Source organism: Lissotriton helveticus, chromosome 2_1 (genome assembly GCF_964261635.1).
Source record: "Lissotriton helveticus chromosome 2_1, aLisHel1.1, whole genome shotgun sequence".
Classification (NCBI taxonomy): Eukaryota; Metazoa; Chordata; class Amphibia; order Caudata; family Salamandridae; genus Lissotriton; species Lissotriton helveticus.
The window spans coordinates 248,081,703-248,103,235 of record NC_136059.1 but is presented as its reverse complement, the minus strand read 5'-3'; the positions used below and the strand labels follow the sequence as shown (position 1 = coordinate 248,103,235).

The window sequence follows — 21,533 nt, the reverse complement described above, 5'->3', positions numbered from 1 at the left end:
TTTTAGACCATATATTATAATCTGAAAGCCTCGTCTGTAGCTATTGTAGGAGTGCCACAAGGCAGATGCCTGGAGTGGACAACATGTAGTGCTGGCCTTGTGGTGCGTTTCCATTCCATGTTAGAACTGGGTGTACTGCTATTATGGGATGTAACTCACTGGTTGCAAGGCTTTGTCTCACGCTAACAATATTCACTTCATTACCAGGCTGGACAAGGAGGCTCCTAGGTCTGCGTTCAGGCTGACGGAGTGGTTGTCAGCCATCCACAACTTGGCCAAACTCAACAGTGGGCCTGGGAAGCAGTCCTGACACAGATACAGCACTTCTTTACCCCCTTGCTATGGAGTAGACCTTCTCAGAGTCATACACCTCCTTCTTTTGGATTTACTTCGACCCGGAGGCATGTCCGCGGGCAGCTCTTGTTTCCATGTGCTGGGTCTGCTGAGGAAGGTTCTTCCATTTCTTCTCCAGGACAGCAGAGAGGCCTTGTGTCTTGTCCCGACGTGGTCACTGCAACGCCTTGACTTTGCATGCCAGTCATACGTTCAATGCACAAAAAAAACTCATAGCGGTGCGGAGACCCAGAAATATCTGCAGTGGCTCGTCATGGGCCGGAAGGTTTTATTCAGATGCGTCTACTTATCTCATAGGACCTTACGTCGACGAGAAGGGTCTGAGCTTTGTTCAATCCTGCAGCCCTACACTTCCACTCTGCATTCCGAAAACGAGCTTCTCTTGTGAGGCCTGCATGCCAGGAGGGCCCGCGCAGGAGGCTCTACTTTTTGGCACTTGGCCACTAAATTGTGGAATCTCCAGAAGATTGAAAAATTGAGAATGACTTGGTTTTCAGAAGAACCATGGGGATGTTGTGCTCTGTCTGGCTCTTCGACTTTGTTAGTTTTGGCATCTCTCATTTTTTGTACTTATAGTACCTTAAAGCCTTTTGGTGTCTGAACTTTCTGAAAATAATACACATAATACCATAAGAGTTATGATACACTTCAAGACACACATGGGCTATCGCATTAAACACTCCCCTCGAACTAAGGGGAGGGGGGGCGGTATTGGCTGTATATACAGGGAGTCAATCTCCATCTTACAGTTGGAGGTACAGGATGTACCAGGGTTTGAGATCATGGGCTTTTCCATCACAGCCCAGAGTGGTACTCTGTTAACCGGACTGCTGTGTTACAGGCCACCCGCCTCAACCACCACGGCCATTCAGTCACTGATTGACCTTATTTATGACCTCTCAAACTCTCACACTAGGCTAGTAGTGTTGGGGGACTTTAACCTCTGGCCGTCGGGCCCTCAAGACCTGGCATATAGAGAGCTCTGCCAAGCTTGCACTAATATACAACTTGCACAGCTGGTTTTAGTACCTACACACATCAAAGGGCATATTTTAGATCTTGTATTTGCCGACAAAAACCTGGTGACAGTAGGAGAGGTCGTGAATCAATGCTGGACGGATCACACTCTGGTCCCATTCTCCATTTCCCTGCCCGGGCCATTAAGGACAAATGAGCCAGGTGCTACTAAGTTTGGTAGGCAATGGACTCGTCTATTGAAACATCCGACTAGACCGAATCTGCTGCCCGGCCCATTCATGGTGAAAGAGAGTGTGGAAAAAAGCTACCAGGCTCTCCGCCAGCAGATTGAGATATCTATGAACGTCTTGGCCCCACTGAGGAAAGTGAGGGATAGACCCAGAAGAACTAATGCCTGGTTTACTGAGGAGCTTGGACAGTGCAGGCTCCGCTGTAAGCAGGCGGAACGATTCTGGAGAAGGGACTATAGGGAGGCTGATAGGATAATCTACAAAGCCGCCTTACAGGAATATAAGGTCCAGCTAAAGAAAGCCAAGGCTCAATTCTTGGTAGACATGCTGGCCAAGGCCCCTAATAAATCGCAGGCTTTGTTCAAGGCGGTTGATAATCTAGCTAACCCGCCATGCACTATACCGGCTATCCCCGTCTCCCAGGAATTGTGCGACGCCGTGGCCCTGGCGTTTGAGGATAAGATTAAGAAAATCTTGAATGGGCTGCAGACGGGCGGCTCGTCTACTGCCTCCCTGTCTCCTCCTGCAGAACCCCATTCTCTGGAGACTCAGCTATCCTGTTTTCCTTGCCCTTCTTTGGAGGAGTTCGGTGCCCTGGCAAATGGTGTGTCCTCAGGATCGCCTTTGGATCCTATACCCCACAAGATCTGGAAGGTATTTCAAACAGAGTTGTTTCCTCCGCTCCATGCCATTTGTTGCCAGTCACTGAATACAGCAACAGTGCCAGATAGTTGGAAGATGGCAACTGTCACACCATTGCTTAAAAAGGCCACTTTGGACCCTTTGAGCCCGGCCAATTATAGGCCTATTTCGCTCCTTCCCTTTATTATTAAGGTGGTAGAGAAGTGGGTCACAAAAATACTGTCCAACTTTCTGGAAAGCAACGCTGGCCTGGATGTGTCACAGTTCGGCTTTAGGCCAGCTCATGGCACAGAGACTGCGTTGGTTGCCGTGTTGGACGATCTTCGAACGCGGGTCGACATGGGAAAGTCAGCATTTTTAGTGCTGCTTGACATGTCGGCCGCGTTCGACACGGTAAACCATGCAGTGCTACTGGACCGCCTCCGGAGTGCAGGAGTCACTGACCTGGCTTTGAGATGGATAACATCCTATCTCAGCGACAGGCAGCAGGCAGTAGCATTACCACCTTTTCGCTCCGCCGTGCAGCATGTGACTCAGGGTGTTCCACAAGGATCGGCGATTAGTCCGATCTTGTTTAATCTATACTTACGCCCCCTAGTTGCCCTGGTAAAGTCATTCGGCATTTCTGTCATCAATTATGCCGATGACACCCAATTGATATTTTCATTTGAGGGTACCAGGGCAATATCGAGTGACATTTTCCATCGCTGCATGTCGGCTACTGCGGAATGGCTACGAGTCAACTCGCTCCAATTCAATGGCTCCAAAACAGAGGTCCTCCATTGCTCTTTAGATCGAACCCCCCGCCCGCTCCCGGATGATTTCTGGCCGACATCTATTCCTGGTACGGTGGAGGCGGCCAAATCAGCCCGAAACCTGGGAGTAATATTCGAGCCCAATCTGCAGCTTGATGCCTCGGTGAATAGAACTATAGCGGGGTGTATGGGCTTACTTCGTGCCCTACGTAAGATCCTACCACTTCTTCCTGAAGAGGTAAGGGCAGAAGTAGTGCGCAGTTCTATTCTTAGTCGATTAGATTACTGCAATGCACTACTTCTGGGAGCCCCTAAAACACTGATCCGTAAGCTGCAGAGGGTTCAAAATATGGCAGCTAAATTGGCCCTATCCCGCCCTCGTTCTGCCTCTTCTTCGGGTGCTCTAGCAGACCTTCACTGGCTGCCCATCCAAGAGAGAATTTGTTTCAAGGCTCTCTGTCTTGTCTTTAAGTCTTTGCATAGACAGGGGCCAATTTTGCTTCAAAACCTTTTCTCCTGGTATTGTGCTGCCAGACCTTTAAGATCTGCTTCGGCGTTTCTAGTCACAGTTCCCAGGGTCAATAGAGTGAGGATGGGTGGCCGTGCATTTAGTTTTGCGGCTGCGACACTCTGGAACTCCCTCCCGCTGGCGCTGAGGGGTGTACAAGATCTTACCTCTTTTAGAAAGAATCTTAAAACCTTTCTATTTCCCAAAACTTAGGTAGTTATAGCTTGCCAGCAGGACAATTGCAGTCTCAGCGCCAGGATACCCTTGGGGTGACAGTCGCGCTTAAGAAGTAAATAAAACATAAAACAAACAAACACAAACACTATTCCTGACTGCATTGGCACTATAGTATTATGAGGGGTAACAAACAATACAAACATAAAATAAAACAAGCAGGTAACTCAATGAGTATTGGAGAGTAAACTCCAGATAATGGAGCACAATATTTCTCATGCCTCGAACTACCCTGACAAATCCTGAAGTACAAAAACTCTGAAATGACTCCAAAGACCAATAGAAAGCAGATGAAGCATTGAAATGAGGAGTAGGGCCCTGGGGCATGGCGCATCACGTGCTTTCAGATGCCCATATAGCCGGTAGCAATCCCTACTGAATTGAATTTGTCTCATGCAAATGCCTGACACACTAAAAACCATTGTAGATATTGCCTGTCATATTTATTGCTCCCAGTGTTTAAAGCATTTAGCTTGCACATGCTGCACGGAGAATTTGCATCGAAATGGCTATTTTGACCTAAAAAGCATCTCCATGTGTCGCCATTCACGTGCTGAGAGCTGTTTCTGCAGGCACCGCTGGGATGCGTACAAGGGATCCCGTGATTTGGCTGAGTTTCGAGTGGGAAAACATTCATAATTATGATAGACTGTTTTTATTAAGTTTTATGGGATTGTTCTTGGTTTAATGTACAGGGAGAGAAGAGCGTTGTTCCTTGCCAAGGCCTGCAGGCTCAGATGTTTGCAGCACAGGCGGTGCTCCTGACTCCCAGCCCCCCATGCTCACTTACAGACCAGCTGTACTCATGTTTTTCATGCATTACTCAGATCCCATTGGCTTGGAACTGGACACCGTGTAGTGTACATAGGATATTCCTCATACCTCCCACCTGGCGGCATTGTGCTATGTAGAAGTTACCTTTCTAGAACAAGTCCCTTTCTGGAAGAGAATCCCATGTTTATTTATTTAGCATTAATAATGCCTAGATTATGCAGTAATGCCTGTCCTATCTCAGCTTCGACTGCGGAATCTACGCACACGTACGCTTACTATTAAAATGCAGTTTTATGAATACTGAGAAAGCACAAACTTACGCAAACATGTACGTTTATGTCAGGCCCACAGTCATTATATCCCATTGCTAAAGTTGTACGGATAGCTATCTAATAGCTATCTTCAATTGTTGAACCTCTGCTAAAGACTCCAAGTCAGGATGCAAATTACCAATCCAACTGCAAATGGATGGTTCTTGATGAAACTAATCAGAAAGGCAGCTTTTGTTTTGATGCTTGAATATTCTGAAAAAAAACATATTTCATATGGACTGGTCGGGTTTTGCCCCTGCAGAGGGACAGATTGTATCCTAGTCTCTTCTATGGACGGGCTTTAAAAACAGATAGGACTCCAATGGTGATGCTGCACTGTACTGATAAATCTCTCTTCTGCATTCAGTAGTGTCCTCCATCCAACACCACTAGCCAGATTCCAGAAAGGGGGCAGCCTGGATGAGACGTGGATTACATTTCTTTCTTCCAATCAATCCATAAACACAATATTTGCTTGCTTACATACACCTTTAAACCGTACCACCTGGATACCCCCCTACCTCAGAGCTCAATCATCTCTCCCCTCCTTTCCAACACCTCTGCCCCGATTATTTCAGTGTTGTGGACATATTTGTTTAAACTATGCAGATGGCACATGGACCATCCTCAAGTCCAGGTACCTCAGTGACACCATGACCTCTACGCCGGCTCATTGCTGGATAAAAAAACCCACTAGGTAATCTCAAATCACCTTCAGCTCAACCCAGGCAAAAAAGGAAAACCTCAGATGTGGAAACTGGCCACCAGCACGAGAGTGCATCCTATCCAGCAGACTTAGTACAAGCAATCACCGCAACAAAAACAGTTTAGGAATTATCACAGATAACCCGAAGGGTGATGTAGGAAAATCCTCCACCAGAATCCTGAAATGGAAATACCCCTGACTGTACTTCTCCCACAGAGTTTACGTCACATCAAGCTAGTGCTCTCTCGCCTGCTTTACACAAACAGACTATCCCCAGGAGCACAAAAGGTCTACATAAACAGAATAAAACGGATGAAAAACTCAACGGGGAGTCTACTCAGACACCCTAGAACCATGCAGTGACATAACCCCTGCCCTTATGATTTTGCAATGGCTTCCAGTTTGTGGATGGATCGAATTCAAAGCACTGTGCATATTAGACCAAGAGCTGCAAGAAGCAAGACCAATATTCCTAAAATCAATCAATCAAAATATTTATAGCGCACTACTCACCCGTGAGGGTCTCAAGGCGCTGTTGAGGTATGCTGGTCCGGTGTTGCCTTTTGAGCGTGGGTGAGGAGCTTGAAGGTGATCCTTATGTTGACGGGGAGGCAGTGCAGGTCTCTCAGGTTGGGTGTGATGTGTCTTCGAGGATGTCGAGGATCAAACGTGCAGAGGCGCTCTGTATGCGTTGTAGTCGTTTCAGGAGTTTGGCCGAGGCTCCTGCGTAGAGGGCGTTTCCGTAGTCCAAACTGCTGCTGACGAGGGCCTGGGTGACCGTTCTTCTTGTTTTGGTGGGTATCCACCTGTAGACCTTGCGGAGCATGCAGAGGGTGTTGAAGCAGGAGGACGAGACGGCATTGACCTGCCTTGTCATCGAGAGAGTAGAGTCAAGGATGAACCCCAGGTTGCGTGCATGGTCGTGGGTGTTGGTACGGTTCCCAGTGTGGTCGGCCACCAGGAGTTATCCCAGGCTGAGGATGAGGACTTCTGTCTTGTCCGAGTTCAGCTTCAGACGGCTGTTCTTCATCCACTCGGCGACAGCTTTCATTCCTTCGTGGAGGTTGGTTTTGGCCTTGAGGGGGTCCTTGGTGGGGGAAAGGATCAGCTGGGTGTCGTCGGCGTAGGAGATGATGTTGAGGTTGTATAGTCGGGCGACATGAGTGAGCGGTGCCATTTAGATGTTGAACAATGTCAGGCTGAGGGATGAGCCCTGGGGTACGCCGCAGATGATCTCGGTGGCTACGGAGCGGAAAGGGGGGAGGCGGACGCTCTGGGTTCTGCCGGAGAGGAAGGACATGGTCCAATGCAAAGCCTTGTCTCGGATCCCAGCGTCATGGAGGCGTGTGCGTAGGGTGCGGTGGCAGACAGTGTCGAAGGTGGCTGACCGGTCCAGGAGGTTAATGGCTGTGGTTTCGCCGCTGTCAAACAAACGCTGTAAAACAAAAACATCCTACTGAACACCACAGACGGTGCCTCTGATACCCTCATGCAACAAACTCTTACAGCTCAAAGTGGGAAATCGTTCATCCTCATTCAAAGCCAGTGTACTCCAGAACTCCCTTCCTGTCCAGATTAGGAAACCACTTTACTTTCCAGAAATTCATGGAAACCTGGCCCTTAGGTGAAAAGAACACGCATAGTGATTCTACCTTTGCTATAATTTATATAAAGCATGGAAAAATAAACATGTTGCCATACATTTTTCTTTTTGCGTATCACTCTTGAGCTCGAAAACATGAGCAGAATAAGGAAAAGCCTTTTTTCATTCTAGTTTTTAAAGTGCAGGTTTAATTTTGCTCTGTGGCCTGCCTTTCCCCTAAGCAGCCGGCAGCAGGCATCAGGCATGGTGATGTCCGAACTCCACTGTAATAAGTTGTTACATTGAGCGTCATTTCTATATTTCAGGTGACTAGGTACGTCACACGTCCTATGTAGTAAGGACATTGGAGGCAGGCTTTTGTTCAGGGATTGCAAACTCTCTTGTATTACATCACATTCTCACATACCGTATGAACACGATCACTCATCCCCTTTAAATATGAGAGTGTGTGCCATCAACGAAATCTGTGATGCGAATCAGGACCAGACCACGTGGCAGGCCCTCAGACACCACACTCAAGTCTTCCCACACACGATCCACTGGAAACACACATCTCTCCAATCAAACATACAGGGGTTGTGCATTTTAAGTGCCCCTATGCCCCACCCGTGACACGCAACACATTTTGTAGATAACATAATACGTACCTAAAAATATCCTAGGAACTAGGTTTGAGTAGAAGCATCCTAGGAGCTAAAAGATCTTGAATCTGGATTCAACGCATGGGAGTTTGGGTGAGGCTCTGGTTGCAAGTACTAGGTTATGAGTCGAAGCTTAGCAGGATAATGTATCAGGCAAAGCCTGGCAAAATGCCATTGACATCTTTAGATACAAAAATAGTGTTAAAAACTAGTTTTTGGTCCTGCCATATGGCATTCTAGGATGATCGGTTATAGAATCAGGTAGAAGGTAAAATGGTTCTGGTTTAGTGTCTAAGGTCCCACGCCACACAGCATCCAGTGTCTCAAATTGTCTCCCAAGTGTTTCATTTTACATATGCAGGAGCCAGGAACATGCGCAGTTTGTGCACTTACACTGAATTACAACAGCTTAGGGAGAAGGAATGGTTTCAGCGTCACTCTCTTCGCCTGAGAGAAGACAGAGACAGCAATGTGAGCCAATTCTATCAATTTTACAGAGAAAGTTAAAAATTAAAGTCTACACAGTTACACATAAGTGCAGTTGCGCACAGCAGCGGGGGCCGGCGCAGGTAAGCACGGCAGGTCGGGACAGGGCGCGGCAGGGGGGAAGCCGACAAATGACGGAATAGGTGCTATTTATTTATTTAATGTACCTATTCCGTTGTCTGTCGACTCCCCCCCTCCCACCCCGCCCGACTGCGTTTACCTGTGCCGGCAGCCGCTGAATGCCACGCTGTGGGGGACATTGATTAACCACAAAAAAGTGCAGGGTGTGTGTGTGTACAAACATGTTCCAGATCTCTTTGTGATTTAGGCATTGAGTGCCTTAGTGTTGCAGCAAGTATGTATCCTAACTGCTTCTCACACAATAGTGCAGAGACAAGCATGTGCAAGTGTATTCCAGGATCCAATTGTTCAAATTAACATTTCTGTATCTAAAGCCAGTTCATTCTAACTTATGTGAAAATACAGAACAGACAGGTGTGAACTAGAGAATTCACAAATATTAAGTTGTGTATGGTGTTAATTGAGATGTCAGAGTTTATACCTTGAAAAGACCATGGGCTTCACCTCTTCAGCCACCTCCTTGCTTCAGTCATTCCTGAATGAGGAGTGTCCATCTCCTCTGAGGGATACCATATAGTTCTACTTTCCTTTTTGAATTCCTAAGGTAAAGTCACACCTTACCATACAAGGTGACTTCTCCCCACAGAAAATTCCGTTTTTGTCTTTCTACCTGATGGACCATTGCGGTAGTCCTTAAGGCATCACAAGTCTTATAGTTATATTCAGTGTTTAATTTGTAAAATAAAAAGTGCCGGGGCCTCATCAGGGAGAAACTGCCACTTGGACCACCCATTGCGCCTGCCAGCGCTGCCAATGACAGTACCGGCACATCTACTAACCATCACACCCTACAAGTTTGACAATTCAGACTATTCCCGGCCCCCAAAGCTATAAGAACGGCTTGGGTGGCAGGTTTTAGTCATTTATAGTGTACACTGAATTAATAAACAACTGTTGTTGTGATCATATCCAAATTAGACAAACAGTGCCACCATGTGTCGGACTGCCATAAGTGCCGGTGTTGACTAGTAAGTGCCGGTGCGGAGCACCGGAAACCACTGGCTCAAATTAAGCACTAGTTATATTTTCTTTTAATGAATACTCATGTTTTCCTTTTTCCGGAATTTTCTATCTAATGCAATGCGGATATTGATAGAAATCGGATTGGGAACCTTTTGCCTTTCTTCATCCTTGCGCAGTGCAGCTTGATAATGGTGGGAGGCAAGGTACCAATGTTAGTAGCCTTTGCATATTGGTGTTAGATGGACTCCTGAAACAACCACATGCATACAATTCCAACCAGGACTAAATAACTGAAACAGATTCTATTTGTGTAGTACCAGCAAAACAGGAGAACGTCAACATAAGTCTAATTATAAACTATATGCTAAAGCGAAGCTAAAACACTGACACCAAATCTACAACTCATATAACAGAAACTAGGAAGGATAACCCCTAATCGGCACAGGCAATCACTAACACTGAGCACTACAATTAGAAAGTGCTTGCGATTAAGCCATACACCGTTGCATTATGGGGGTTTTGCTATCTTTTTTTCTCACTTCTCCTAGTCACTCGTTCTTTGGAAAGTACTTCATGTTCTCCTCTTTCTGTTCCTGCTCACTCACAAAGCATGTAGTTCATTGTCTGGTGTTATTGCGTGTGTACAGAAAAAAGTTGTGCTTCACCAGAATGAGTCTCAAACAGAATGAATTAAGTGGTTAAATAAAAATCACTTACATTTGCATTTGAGGTCATAAAGATTCAAGACAATTGGGTAGCATGCGATAATTAATATCAACTGTAGACCATTTCCCCCTTGTCTCATAGTCTAAGTTGGATGAAAAAAGTGGGGTGCTGTGAAAGAGGTGTGGCTTGAGAAGTGTATTTGAGGAAGCTCCACAAAATGTGTGACCTATGTACCCGTGGTTACAAGTGGAATTGACACCTATGCTTGACACATGTATAAAGTGTGAGTGGGCGAAGAATAACCCATTCAGCAGGCAACAACAAAAGTTATTGCCCATTAATATATCACATTATCCTGAGTTACAAGCAATTAAGCACTTGTCATGGTCAATTTAAAGGTAAGCAGCACTTTGACTGTTTGCAATCTCTCTTTTGGAGAGTTAGATGTTGAAAGGTGATAACATGGTTATTCAGTTAGAGTTGAATATTCTCTTAGGCCCTAGAACACCAATGGTAAGTGACAGTATCCATCATTTTGCTTCCTCCCCGTGCTCCGTAAGGGACGTCAAGTGACATTGAGTTGCAGCTGTGGTGTGTGACAGGCAGGTACAGTATATCAGTTTCTTCAGCTGGAGAAGGTCAGAAATAGGGGCCCCATTGGGTCAAGGTAAAATGTCCATTTGTAGGTATTGTCAGGGCTCATCTTTGGAAGGCCTTGGCCCACTTAGAGCCCTGGGTGTCGGAAAGCGGTGACTTATCAGCTAGGGAGCTTGCTTCTACCCAACTCACTTTTAACCACTGGGGATCTTGATACCTACCTCACTATCTTCAAAGGTTACTTTCCAAATAGACCCGATGTACCATCAATTACCTCTCCCTGTTCCACGAACACATTATGTTTGCTTTCAGCGTTCTGTTCCCCACACATCTTCTCAGAAAACTACATTATAACATGAAGGTTTCTTATCCTAGGTTTTTTTTGTTTCAGCTACTTTTTCTTTTTTCATTATGATGGGCTTTTTACATTTGTCCAGTTGTTTTACTGATTATATTTTGCAAACAACACAGGCATACTGCAATACTGCATATCTGAAGATTTGTCTTACATATTTAACGCGTCAGTCATGTAAATCCGTGCTTGTATGCTCCAGCAGAGTATAGACCACTTCTTATATTCCTGTTTGTTCTAGATCATCATGCGGAGCATGGTTACCAAAGAAGAAACCCTTTTTACATACTCTGATTGGCTGTCCAAGTCCAGGGGCAATAAAAAGGTTTTGATGTGTGAGATGGCAGCCGTGGTGGACGAAGAGGAAATGGTGGAAAGCACGGCCTACACGATCAATGTTAAAACCAGTGATGTCACGGGTACGTTTTGGCATGTTGGCTGGTCAACACTTTCCTTCCTTTCTTAAAGTAGAGGTTGGACTACAGAAGATAGTTCTTTGCTGATGTTTGTGTCTACAAGATGATGTCAACAGCCAAGTGAGTTAATTCCGGTAATTTCAACAGGGGCATTACGGATACCTCTAATGTTGATAGTTATCTGCCCGCCCTTTTCTCCCTGCAGAGAAGCAAGGCTGTGTCCATTGATCCAACACCGGTCGTTGGACTGCTTCCTGCAGCATCCAGTATTGACATTAATAGGCTATATTTAATTATTGCTCTTATGACATTATGTGACTGCTTTGCCAATCAGAATTCTGGAACTTATCACTGCTGCTGTTTGTTTGCATTCTAAGTTCAGTGAGTATGAGCACCAGTGTCACAGAGAGACAGGGGCAGGTACCCCCTTCCTTACCCTATTGCGCACCTGTCATTCGGCATTAACAGCCACTATTCACCCTTTCTGTTATTAATGGCCTTCGTATTCTGCCCTTGCAAATAATTGTTGGGTAGTCAATTGATAGTGGTCAACTCCCTCTTCTGAGGGTGTTAATCATTGTTTATGTCCTGAGTTGTGGCTTTAAGGGTTTATTAGGAATTTATGAACAAAAGACATGTTAGTTGCATTGGTCGTACCTCCCATGAAGGCTACTTATGCCATGCACAAATGTCTTAAATTATGCCATCCAAAGAAACAGTGTTTTATGACACTTAAAGTGTCCCTTATTGCCTTTAAAGTGCTGATTTGAACCAGTTTCTGATACGTCTGTCCCTGTTTCCTGTTTGTCCAGGGGCTGGGACTGATGCCAATGTGTTCCTGATTATATTTGGTGAGAATGGCGACACAGGGACTCTGGCTCTGAAACAGAGTGACCATTCCAACAAGTTTGAACGGAATCAGATGGACACCTTCAAGTTCCCGGATATGCTGAGCTTGGGAGACCTGTGTAAAGTGCGGGTCTGGCACGACAACTCAGGTCAGTTTGTAGTATTCTTGTGTTATGATTCATGCCCTATGTTATCTTGTTCCTAGCTGCTCAGCCTGTGTGTGTGTGTGTTCTGTATGAAAATTTGGTGAATGGGTCATGAGTGGAATGTTTGGGTGACTGGATGAGTGATGACAGCTGGTGGATGGGGTTGAGCAGCTAGCAGGCAGCTCCTGGTGGGGCCGCCCTACAGCACTTATACACCTGCTGATGAGACTTTATTCTACCTGTTTACTTACCTGAATAAACCTACTTGGATTACATCATACCAGCGTGAACTAAGTAACTACACAGTTGTCACTTAATGCCTGGGTACTTTCCTATCTTCTTTCATTTTTTTCATTCATTTCTCTTTTATAGTTTAATTTATTCTCCTCGATCTTTGTTGCCACAGGTATGCACAAATCCCAATTGAGCTGTGAATTGTGCTAATTCAAGAGCAAACTCCCAACTTGGCAGTATTTGCCCAGGCGCCAATGGCACATGTTAAAATTGCCCATCCACCTTATTTCTTACAACTTTAAAACATGGTGAGATACTTGTTTGAAAATAGAGCCAATTTCCTATTTGTGCACTGGGATGCCAGCAGGCATACCAGGCTGTGAAAGGGGAACATCCATGGGTACTACAGGATGCGCAAATCAACATTTCACACTATTTGCCAACAAGATCCTCGCAGGTTGCATCAGCCATAAACTGTTGACTGATAGCACAGGGTAGGTAATCTGCATAGTGGCAAATACAGCAAGGACCAATAGCACATGTGCAAATACCACTTAACTTGGAACCTTGTCTTAGTGGAAATAGGAGTTTGTATCCAATACAGAATTAGCCTAATAGCTGTACATGTGGCCTTAATGTTGGATTCTGATGCCTTCTGTGTGCAGCAAAGGAGCTAGTGAGTGAGGGAATGAGTGTGAGAGGGCTGTGAAACAACTGATGATTAGGACCCCATTTAACCCTGCAACTCGTAGTAAAACAGGCGCTAAAGGTATTTGTGGCTGCAGTAGCGCTAGCGCCGATTTAGAGTTAAGTGCAAATAGTGCTTCCTTGTCTTTAAAACTCACATTACCTGCCTGTAGATAAAGTAGCAGTGAGCACAAGACGGAAAAAATGGCAGTTGAGCATCAAAAATGAGTTTAAAAAGCCTGCCCATGTTACTCCCCATTTTTTTGCAGCATACTGTAAATCAGATGCAATAAGTGTAGCAAATGTTTGCACCGTACCTAAGTACGAGGAACTATACTGCTGCCATTGTAGTGATGATCATTTTAGAAATGCATTGGGTTTTTTACGTTATTATAGCTATATCCAGGATTCTAATAAGCTAAATAGGCAATATGAACAAAAATAGCGTGGATGATTTTTAAAAGTTTGCATTGCTCCTATGTTCATCCCTTTAAGTCCAAGACTGTTGATTAAATCATGCGCTAGAGCTGATACGTGATTAAAATTGTGACATATGTTATGACATTGACTACCAAAAGCAAGCAACATTTGCATTTTTCTGCAGTGAGTCACTTTGTAGTACTGAGATGCCTTAAATTCGGCAAAACAGTCCTATTTAGATTGAGATTGGTACTAAAGTTTTAGTTCAGTTCACGCTTTTTGTTGAGTTTAAATTGAAGTCTGCTAAAAAGTCTCAACGTGTAATAGAGAAAGAAAATGAACATTACACATTTCAGACTATATTATTACCTATTTTACAGTATTCGACAAGACCATTTGAACATATCAAGATTTTTTGATGAGCAAAAAGTAATTTTTGTGGATAATTTTCGGCACAATTTTGTAGGCCACATTTTGTTGTGGTGTGTGTTCTCACAGTCACGTGAGATGCGCTGTGTCATTTAATCAGTAGGTGTCCCCTTGTAGGGGCCTCTGTAATAGTTATTTTAACTACTAAAATAGCTATTCCTAACCTTTTGACTTATGTGGGCCCCCTATGGGTCACTACTGGAAGCCGGGCCTCTTACTCCACCCCAAAGGCAATTTCTACAGTTTGAATCCAAAAACAGTACACTAAAATGTAGAAGCAAATAAATAACAAACACATGATACGACTTCATTTTTAGCATCCACTTATCAAATCATTTTACATTTCGCTTTTTATATATATGTATACTTTATTATTCTGCTAAATATTTATTTTCTAAACATTTGCGATCGTCTGGCTAGGTCTTGCATACGCTTGGGGGTCTACTCACCCCTAGTTACTAGAGGCCAGTGTTGTTCAGAAGCTGATTTTATTAAGAGGCGTACAGCACCCTTGCCTGTGTGTGATGGTGTCTCACATTTGTGAACTACTCAGTTTGAGTCAATGTATTTTATTTAGCTTGGACACAACTTTGTGAAACTCCGATATACAATTGTGATAGATATTTTAACTTCAAGCACCCATTGATTCGATCGTGGTTCAATGACAAAACGTCTTCCAACACTTAGCAAAGTTATTGAAATAGTACAAGCTATCAGAGGTGGCATCCCACTTACCAACACCTGAACAGCTGCCATCTCTTGAGGAAATAGGGTTTTCAATCAGAGGTAAGTAAAAACACGCTTAACATTTGTATTTACACTCCTAGGATCGAGAAAAGATTTTAGATCTTACAGTGAGTACTGTACTCACTGGATTTTTAAAACACTGGAGCTATGATAAATGTTCCCTCATTGAGAGCAGTGAACATCCATTGAGACGTGTGGACATTATCTGTGAGTGGTTTGTATATCCTATAAATTGTAAAGCGGTATGGCTGCTAATTCCATGAGCATGAGTGGAGAGTAGTGCAAAGAGGAGGCACTAGAAATACAAATGGTAAAAAGCAGGGTCAAACCCCCAGAAATATTCAAACTGTATTTACTTTAAAGCGGGTTCACGCACCCAGAAAGGTAACCTTCCCAGTACGCAGTTATACTGATATTTGAATTTGAAGCAAAAGAGCCCAGGTCCCTGATCCTTAGTTCTCTGATCCTCTCCTGTTTACTACTACACAACCATTGTTTATGCTTACACTATGGAAAAAGGACCTTAGTGCGTAGGCAGTTAGCATTGAAACCTGAAATAAAACCCAGCTACAAGTACAAGCGACACTATGGGGCGGCGACTTGTAAACAAAGTGTAATGAAGGCAGAGACCAATAGGCAGTGTGGGGCACTGTGACTTTTCCTGGAAACAGTGATGCAGTGGCAAAAACTGAGAGGTATGGAATTATTACCTGCAAAAAGGGTGATTGTGAAATTTGAACTGGGTGCGAGATTGGGTAAAACCCAGAGATATGTTATGGTCACTTGTGAACAGATAGAGGACAACAAAGAACATTGAAGATTAACATCATTAACTGTTGAAAAAAGCAATACAGAGAAATAAGAAACATTAGTAAGAATAGTTGTTATGTGGAACACAGACCAGAGAGGGATAAACATTTTGGGAACTGCACAAGAGGGGTTAAGATCTCACTAAATGCTTGGACGGCCATCTTGGAATGATTTTTTTTGCAGTCTATGGTATTAAAGAAGAATGCCACAGCCAATTTAAAGATGGCTGACGATAGCAGTGCCAGCGGCTAGCACAGTTTGTGTGGGTTGTGGTGTCCTGAAGGCAGCAGTGAGGCTTGATTGCTGTATTTAGGGAGCTACTGTGTCCTTACAAAAGTTTAAAATAAATGAAGTTAAAAAAGTCTGAAAGAAAAATCTAGCATAGGTTGGAAGTAGAGAAGCAATTTTTATGGTGTTTGTGTACAAGCAAAATGCTCTAACTCACGAAGAAGGGAAGCCAAATGCTGAAGTGTGAATGACAATTTAATAGATCTATATACGACGACCACAGAGCAAAATTATGTATATTATATGTACACACACATACACATATGAAAATGTATATATTTACCCAAGCTCTTTGCTGAAGCAGATTGGACTACGGCGATGCCTTATATTTAAAAATGGCTGATTACTTATTTAGCCGCCGGCAGCTCATACAGAATGAAGCAGCCAGACGGATCTGTACCACCCCCAAAAGGAGCTCAGCATCAGCCTACCTTAACCTACAGCCCTGGCTTCAAGTAGGGAAAAGAGCCAGGTTCAAACTTCTTTGCTATGTGCATAAGTCATTTCACGAGTCAGGGCCAGCTATATTGTGTGGCAAAGTGTCTTTTTACAAAACCAGTAGAATGCAGCACTTTTTCCATCAAGCTTTGATTCGCAGCACACAAATTAGAAAGTCAGGTCGATTGGCCATCTGGTGACACTTCACTAGAATTCCCTTCCGTTGGAAATGCATCTTCTGTAGTAGGGGATCTCTGTGTTTAGTCATAATCTAGTGAATAGTCCCGCCCATGTGCATGGACCCCGGAGCAATCAAAAATAATCTCTTAAAGTGTCGAAAAAATGCAGACCTGCACAGACACTTAAGAGAGAATTAAAGACAGATAATGCAGCCTATAAAAGGCTACACTGTCCAGTACTTCAACTAGAAATTCCACCAAAAAAAAACACAAAACAGCAAAGCCTGTACAGATTTTCCTTGCTTCAGCAGCAAAAACCCTCTGGAATGATAGAGAGGAGGATCTGGACAGACAAGCCCCATAGGCTGATATTATGTGGCTCAGAACAGGATACTGTGCCTTTAAGAGAACTTTCCAGAACTTCACAGTATCCCAGAATGCACTGCAGGTCCCTTTTACTTTCAGTTCTTTTTTCCGGCTCCTGCAAGCAGGACCCTTGAGCATTGAGCTCTCCCTTTTCAAGAGTTTATTGGTGATTGTTCACTATTAATTTCGTTTTGAGTGCTTCTATAGTACTTTAGTGCTGTTCTTCTTGGGTTTTGCTCCTTTTTTATGTCAAATATGCCTGCATTATTTGACAAATGCCCGGAGTGTTCCAGGAAGAAGGCCAAATCGGATTCCCATGAGGTGTGTATCCTCTGCCTTCCCTCATCCCATGTTCCTGAGGAGTGTGAGATTTGTCAGGGCTTCTCTGGCAGGACCCTGAAGGAAAGAAAGAAGATCAGGCTTCAGGGACTCGAGGAAAGAAGGCTGAAGGCACAAGGTGGGTCTGGAGGGGCTCCTTCTACCCATGCTGAGGCCTCTGGGGGGCTCCCCAGGGGCAGGAAGACCAGCAAACGTGCCCACTCTCTGTCTGGGTCGATTGCAGAGACCACGACGTCGAGAGGAATGACTGCGGTCTGTTCACCGTCCCCCCAGGGCTCTGGGGCGAAGCGCCGTCGACGCCAAGGGATGTGCACAGACCGCCGTCGAAGTCTCCAGTGACGATTTCGTCGTCATCCTCGTCGGTCTCGACGTCGAGTGATCGACGTCGAAGGGCCCGGCGTCGGCGCTCGCCGTCGAAGCGACACCGCCATTCGCCGTCGGCGAAGAGGAGGAGAACATCATCGTCGAGGGGATCCTCGTCGTCGAGGAGTGGTCCGACGTCGAGGCGGAAGAGGTCGCCGTTGAGGCGGAAGAGGTCGCCGTTAGAGGCGGTCGAGGTCGCCGTCGAGGCGGTCGAGGTCGACGTCGAGGCAGAAGAGGTCGCCGTCGAGGCGCAAGAGGTCGCTGTCAAGGCGCAAGAGGTCGCCGTCGAAGCACAAGAAGTTGTCGTCGAGACACGAGAGATCGACGTCGAGGCGTACGAAGTCGACGTCGAGGCATGGACGACGGTCGACGTCGAGGGGCCGACGCTCGCCGTCTGGTCACCGTTCTTCGACGTCGAAGAAGCGGGAGAGGAGGCCTGATGCCATGGGAGGCTCTCCGACGCCCCAGGCTGGTGGGGGATCACCGGGCTCGGTGTATTCCGAGGTGTATACGCCTTCGCAGGTTACGCCTCCGCCGCCATTGCCGAGGGGTCCCCCTCCGAGGGTTCCTATCCCTCCGCTTCCGCAAACCGTACCTCAACCTCAGGTGCCACTGAAGCCACCTCCGGTTCCTCCGAGGTCGTTTTCGTTGCCCAGGTTTCCGACACCTCCCAAGGGGACTCCTAAGCCGCAGGCCCCGGCCAAACCTAAGACGCCCGCTTCGGTGGAACCGGCGGATCGTCCGAGGCCTAGGAAGTCAAGGTCACGCTCCGGACGGAGAGGAAGATCTAGGAGTGGGCGCAGATCCTCCACTAGATCTAGGCGCCGCCATAGGAGGCGAGGGTCCAGGTCCCGCACGGACTCCTCCAGGACTCGATCCTATTCGCCGACCTTGTCAGATTCCCCGGGGACAAGGGTGTCTCTGGTGGACGACATCAGCACGTTCCAGGAGGTTTTCCTGAGGGGGCTACGAAATTGGGCATCACGGTGACGGCTCCTACACCTACGACGTCCGTGATATTCGAGACACTTCACAAGAAGCATCTGTCTCGCCCTCTGCTGCCATTGGTGCCAGGGCTGGTCGAACCTGCGGAGGAGCTGTTTCTTACGCCTGCGGTGGTGAAGGCCGCACCCTCCCGACTTCTGAAGAAGTATAGAGCACCGGATTCGGACCCAGCCTTCCTGCGTATGGACCCAGTGCCCGACTCAGTTATAGTGACGGCGGCCAGGAAGTTACACTCTACCTCCCCGTCCTCCACCGTGCCGCCTGATAAGGAAAGCCGATGGATTGCTTCGGCTGGGCGGAAGGCTTGTGGAACTTCTTCCACGACCATGAAAGCCTCCAGCGACTCGGCTTTGCTGGGGCGGTACAGCTGTGCCCTGTGGGACTCCCTGTAACAGTTCACGGACCTTCTGCCACGGGACAAGAAGGAGGACTTCCTAGAAATACTTAAGGAAGGGATGCTGGTTTCAAACCAGGTCATCAGCGCGGCTGCGGATATTTCGCTGTTGGCAGCCCATGGTTACTGTCACGGGATCAACCAGCTTCGCCAGGCTCACATCACTCAAGCCGGAGGCCCAGCAGTGGGTGGCCAATCTGCCCTTTTCCGGAGAAACTCTGTTCGGAAAACATGCCGATGATGAGATGGCCCGCATGAAGGCGGAGGCGGAGACCCTGACGGCTGTGGGCTTGGAAAAGCCCAAAGAAAAGAAGTCCGTTCCAGAGACGGTTCGGTGCACAGGGGAAAGGACGAGGCCAGTCTTCGGGACAGCAGCAGCAACAACAGCAGCAGTTCCGGAGACCCTTCCAAAAGCGCCAGAAGGGTAGAGGTGGACAACAGTCCTCTACAGCTAACAAAGGCCCGGCCGGGTCTCGACCCTGAGCGGTTACTTCCCCTTCATCCGTTACCCGCTCCGGTGGGGGGAAGCGTTCAACTTTTTCTGGCAGAGTGGAGAAAAATTACTCAGGACAAGTGGGTGCTGAATATTGTTTGCAATGGATACAGTCTTCGGTTCATCAGCCCTCCTCCATCGATTCCTCCGGTCAGCTCGCAGTATCAACTGCGCGAGCTCCAGGCGGAGGCCAATATCCTGTTAAGGAAAAGGGCGATAGAAGACGTACCTCTGTCTCAAAGAGGAAGAGGTCTGTACTCCCGGTTCTTTCTGGTCCGCAAGAAGGACAAGAACGAGTTCAGGCCCATTCTGGACTTGCGACAGGCGAACAAATGGATTCGCAGAGAGAAGTTTCCCATGCTGTCGTTGCATCAGATTTATCCTCAGTTGCAACAGGGAGACTGGCTATGTGCAATAGACCTACAGGATGCGTACTTCCATGTGCCCATTGCACACAAACACAGGAAGTTCCTGCGATTTCAAGTCGGCACCAATCACTATCAGTACACAGTACTTCCGTTCGGGCTGAAGTCTGCGCCCAGGACTTTCTCGAAGTGCATGGCAGTGGTAGCGGCACACCTGAGGAAGAACAAGGTGTTTGTCTAGCCGTACCTGAACTATTGGTTGATCAGGGCCCCCTCCTTCTCGGAAACTCAAGCGCACTTCCAGAAGACGTGGGTTCTCTTGAACAAGCTGGGGTTGCACATCAACATGTCCAAGTCAGTCCCGACTCCGGTCCAGTGCACTCAGTACTTGGGGGCCACCATCGATACGAGGTCAGCAAGCGTGTCTCCTTCGGAGGAGCGACGATTATCGCTTCGTCGGAAGGCTCAGGTTCTTCTGGCCACTCCTTCTACAACAGTGAGGACGGTGTCTTCTCTACTGGGATCGATGGCCTCTTGTATCTTCCTGACGCCACATGCGCGGCTGCACATGAGACTGCTGCAGGAGTGCTTGGAGGATCAGTGGGACCAGAGGAGAGGATCTTGGGACGACAAGATACGACTGTCTCTGCATGCTCTTCAGTCTCTGAAGTGGTGGTGTTCAGCGGAGAATCTCCTCAGAGGGGTTCCCTTCCACAAGGACATTCCCACTCAGACTATCGTGACGGATGCGTCTCTCCAGGGCTGGGGAGCGCACTCCGGAGACTTACAGATTCAAGGGACGTGGTCCCCGACGGAGTCCACGTACCACATCAATTTCCTGGAACTCAGAGCTGTTCACTTGGCACTGAAGGCCTTTCATCCGTCCTTCCAGACCAACTCTCTACTTGTACAGACGGACAATACGACCACGATGTATTACCTCAACAAGCAGGGGGGCTCGAGATCACGCACCCTGTCGCAGGAGGCGCAGGCGATCTGGCATTGGCTTTTGGCCCGAGGACTGACGATAACGGCCACCCATCTGCCAGGTGTGCAGAATGTTCAGGCAGACACACTGAGCAGACTGATTCAGGAAAACCACGAATGGGTCATAAACAACGAAGTACTAGGAGAAGTCTTCGCAAGGTGGGGAACTCCAGACGTAGATCTGTTCGCCACCGCAGAAAACAGCAAATGCCGAGACTTCGCCTCCAGGTACTACCAGCCGGGGACGCTGGGGAATGCGTTATGGATCAACTGGTCGAACAGCTTTCTGTACGCTTTTCCACCCATTCCCCTGATTCCGACGGTTCTCATCAAGCTGTCCCAGTCCAGGGTGCGGATGATACTGATTGCCCCGGAATGGCCCAGGCAGTGGTGGTTCACGGACCCGCTTCACCGGTCTCTCCTTCCTCACATGAAGTTGCCATGCAGGCCGGACCTTCTCACGAAGTTCGGGGGTCTGATGTTGCACCCCAACCTCTCGTCTTTGAGTTTGGCGGCATGGCTCCTGAGATAGTGCAATATGGCCATCTTAATCTCCCGGAAAATTGCATGAACATACTGAAGGAGGCTAAGCGACCTTCCACTAGGACTTCGTATGCTTACAAGTGAAAGAGGTTTT

The 21,533-nt window shown here is 46.8% G+C and overlaps 1 protein-coding gene across 2 annotated transcripts in view; it reads left to right on the top strand.

The window, feature by feature from the left end:
- Positions 1-21,533, top strand: part of LOXHD1 (lipoxygenase homology PLAT domains 1) — a 1,099,077-nt gene that overhangs the window by 1,000,649 nt on the left and 76,895 nt on the right. For both annotated transcript variants that reach the window (XM_078674764.1, XM_078674763.1), the window contains 2 exons: positions 11,183-11,360; positions 12,170-12,355. In XM_078674764.1, the coding sequence (XP_078530890.1) occupies positions 11,183-11,360; positions 12,170-12,355 (364 nt within the window). The remainder of the gene's footprint in view (positions 1-11,182; positions 11,361-12,169; positions 12,356-21,533) is intronic.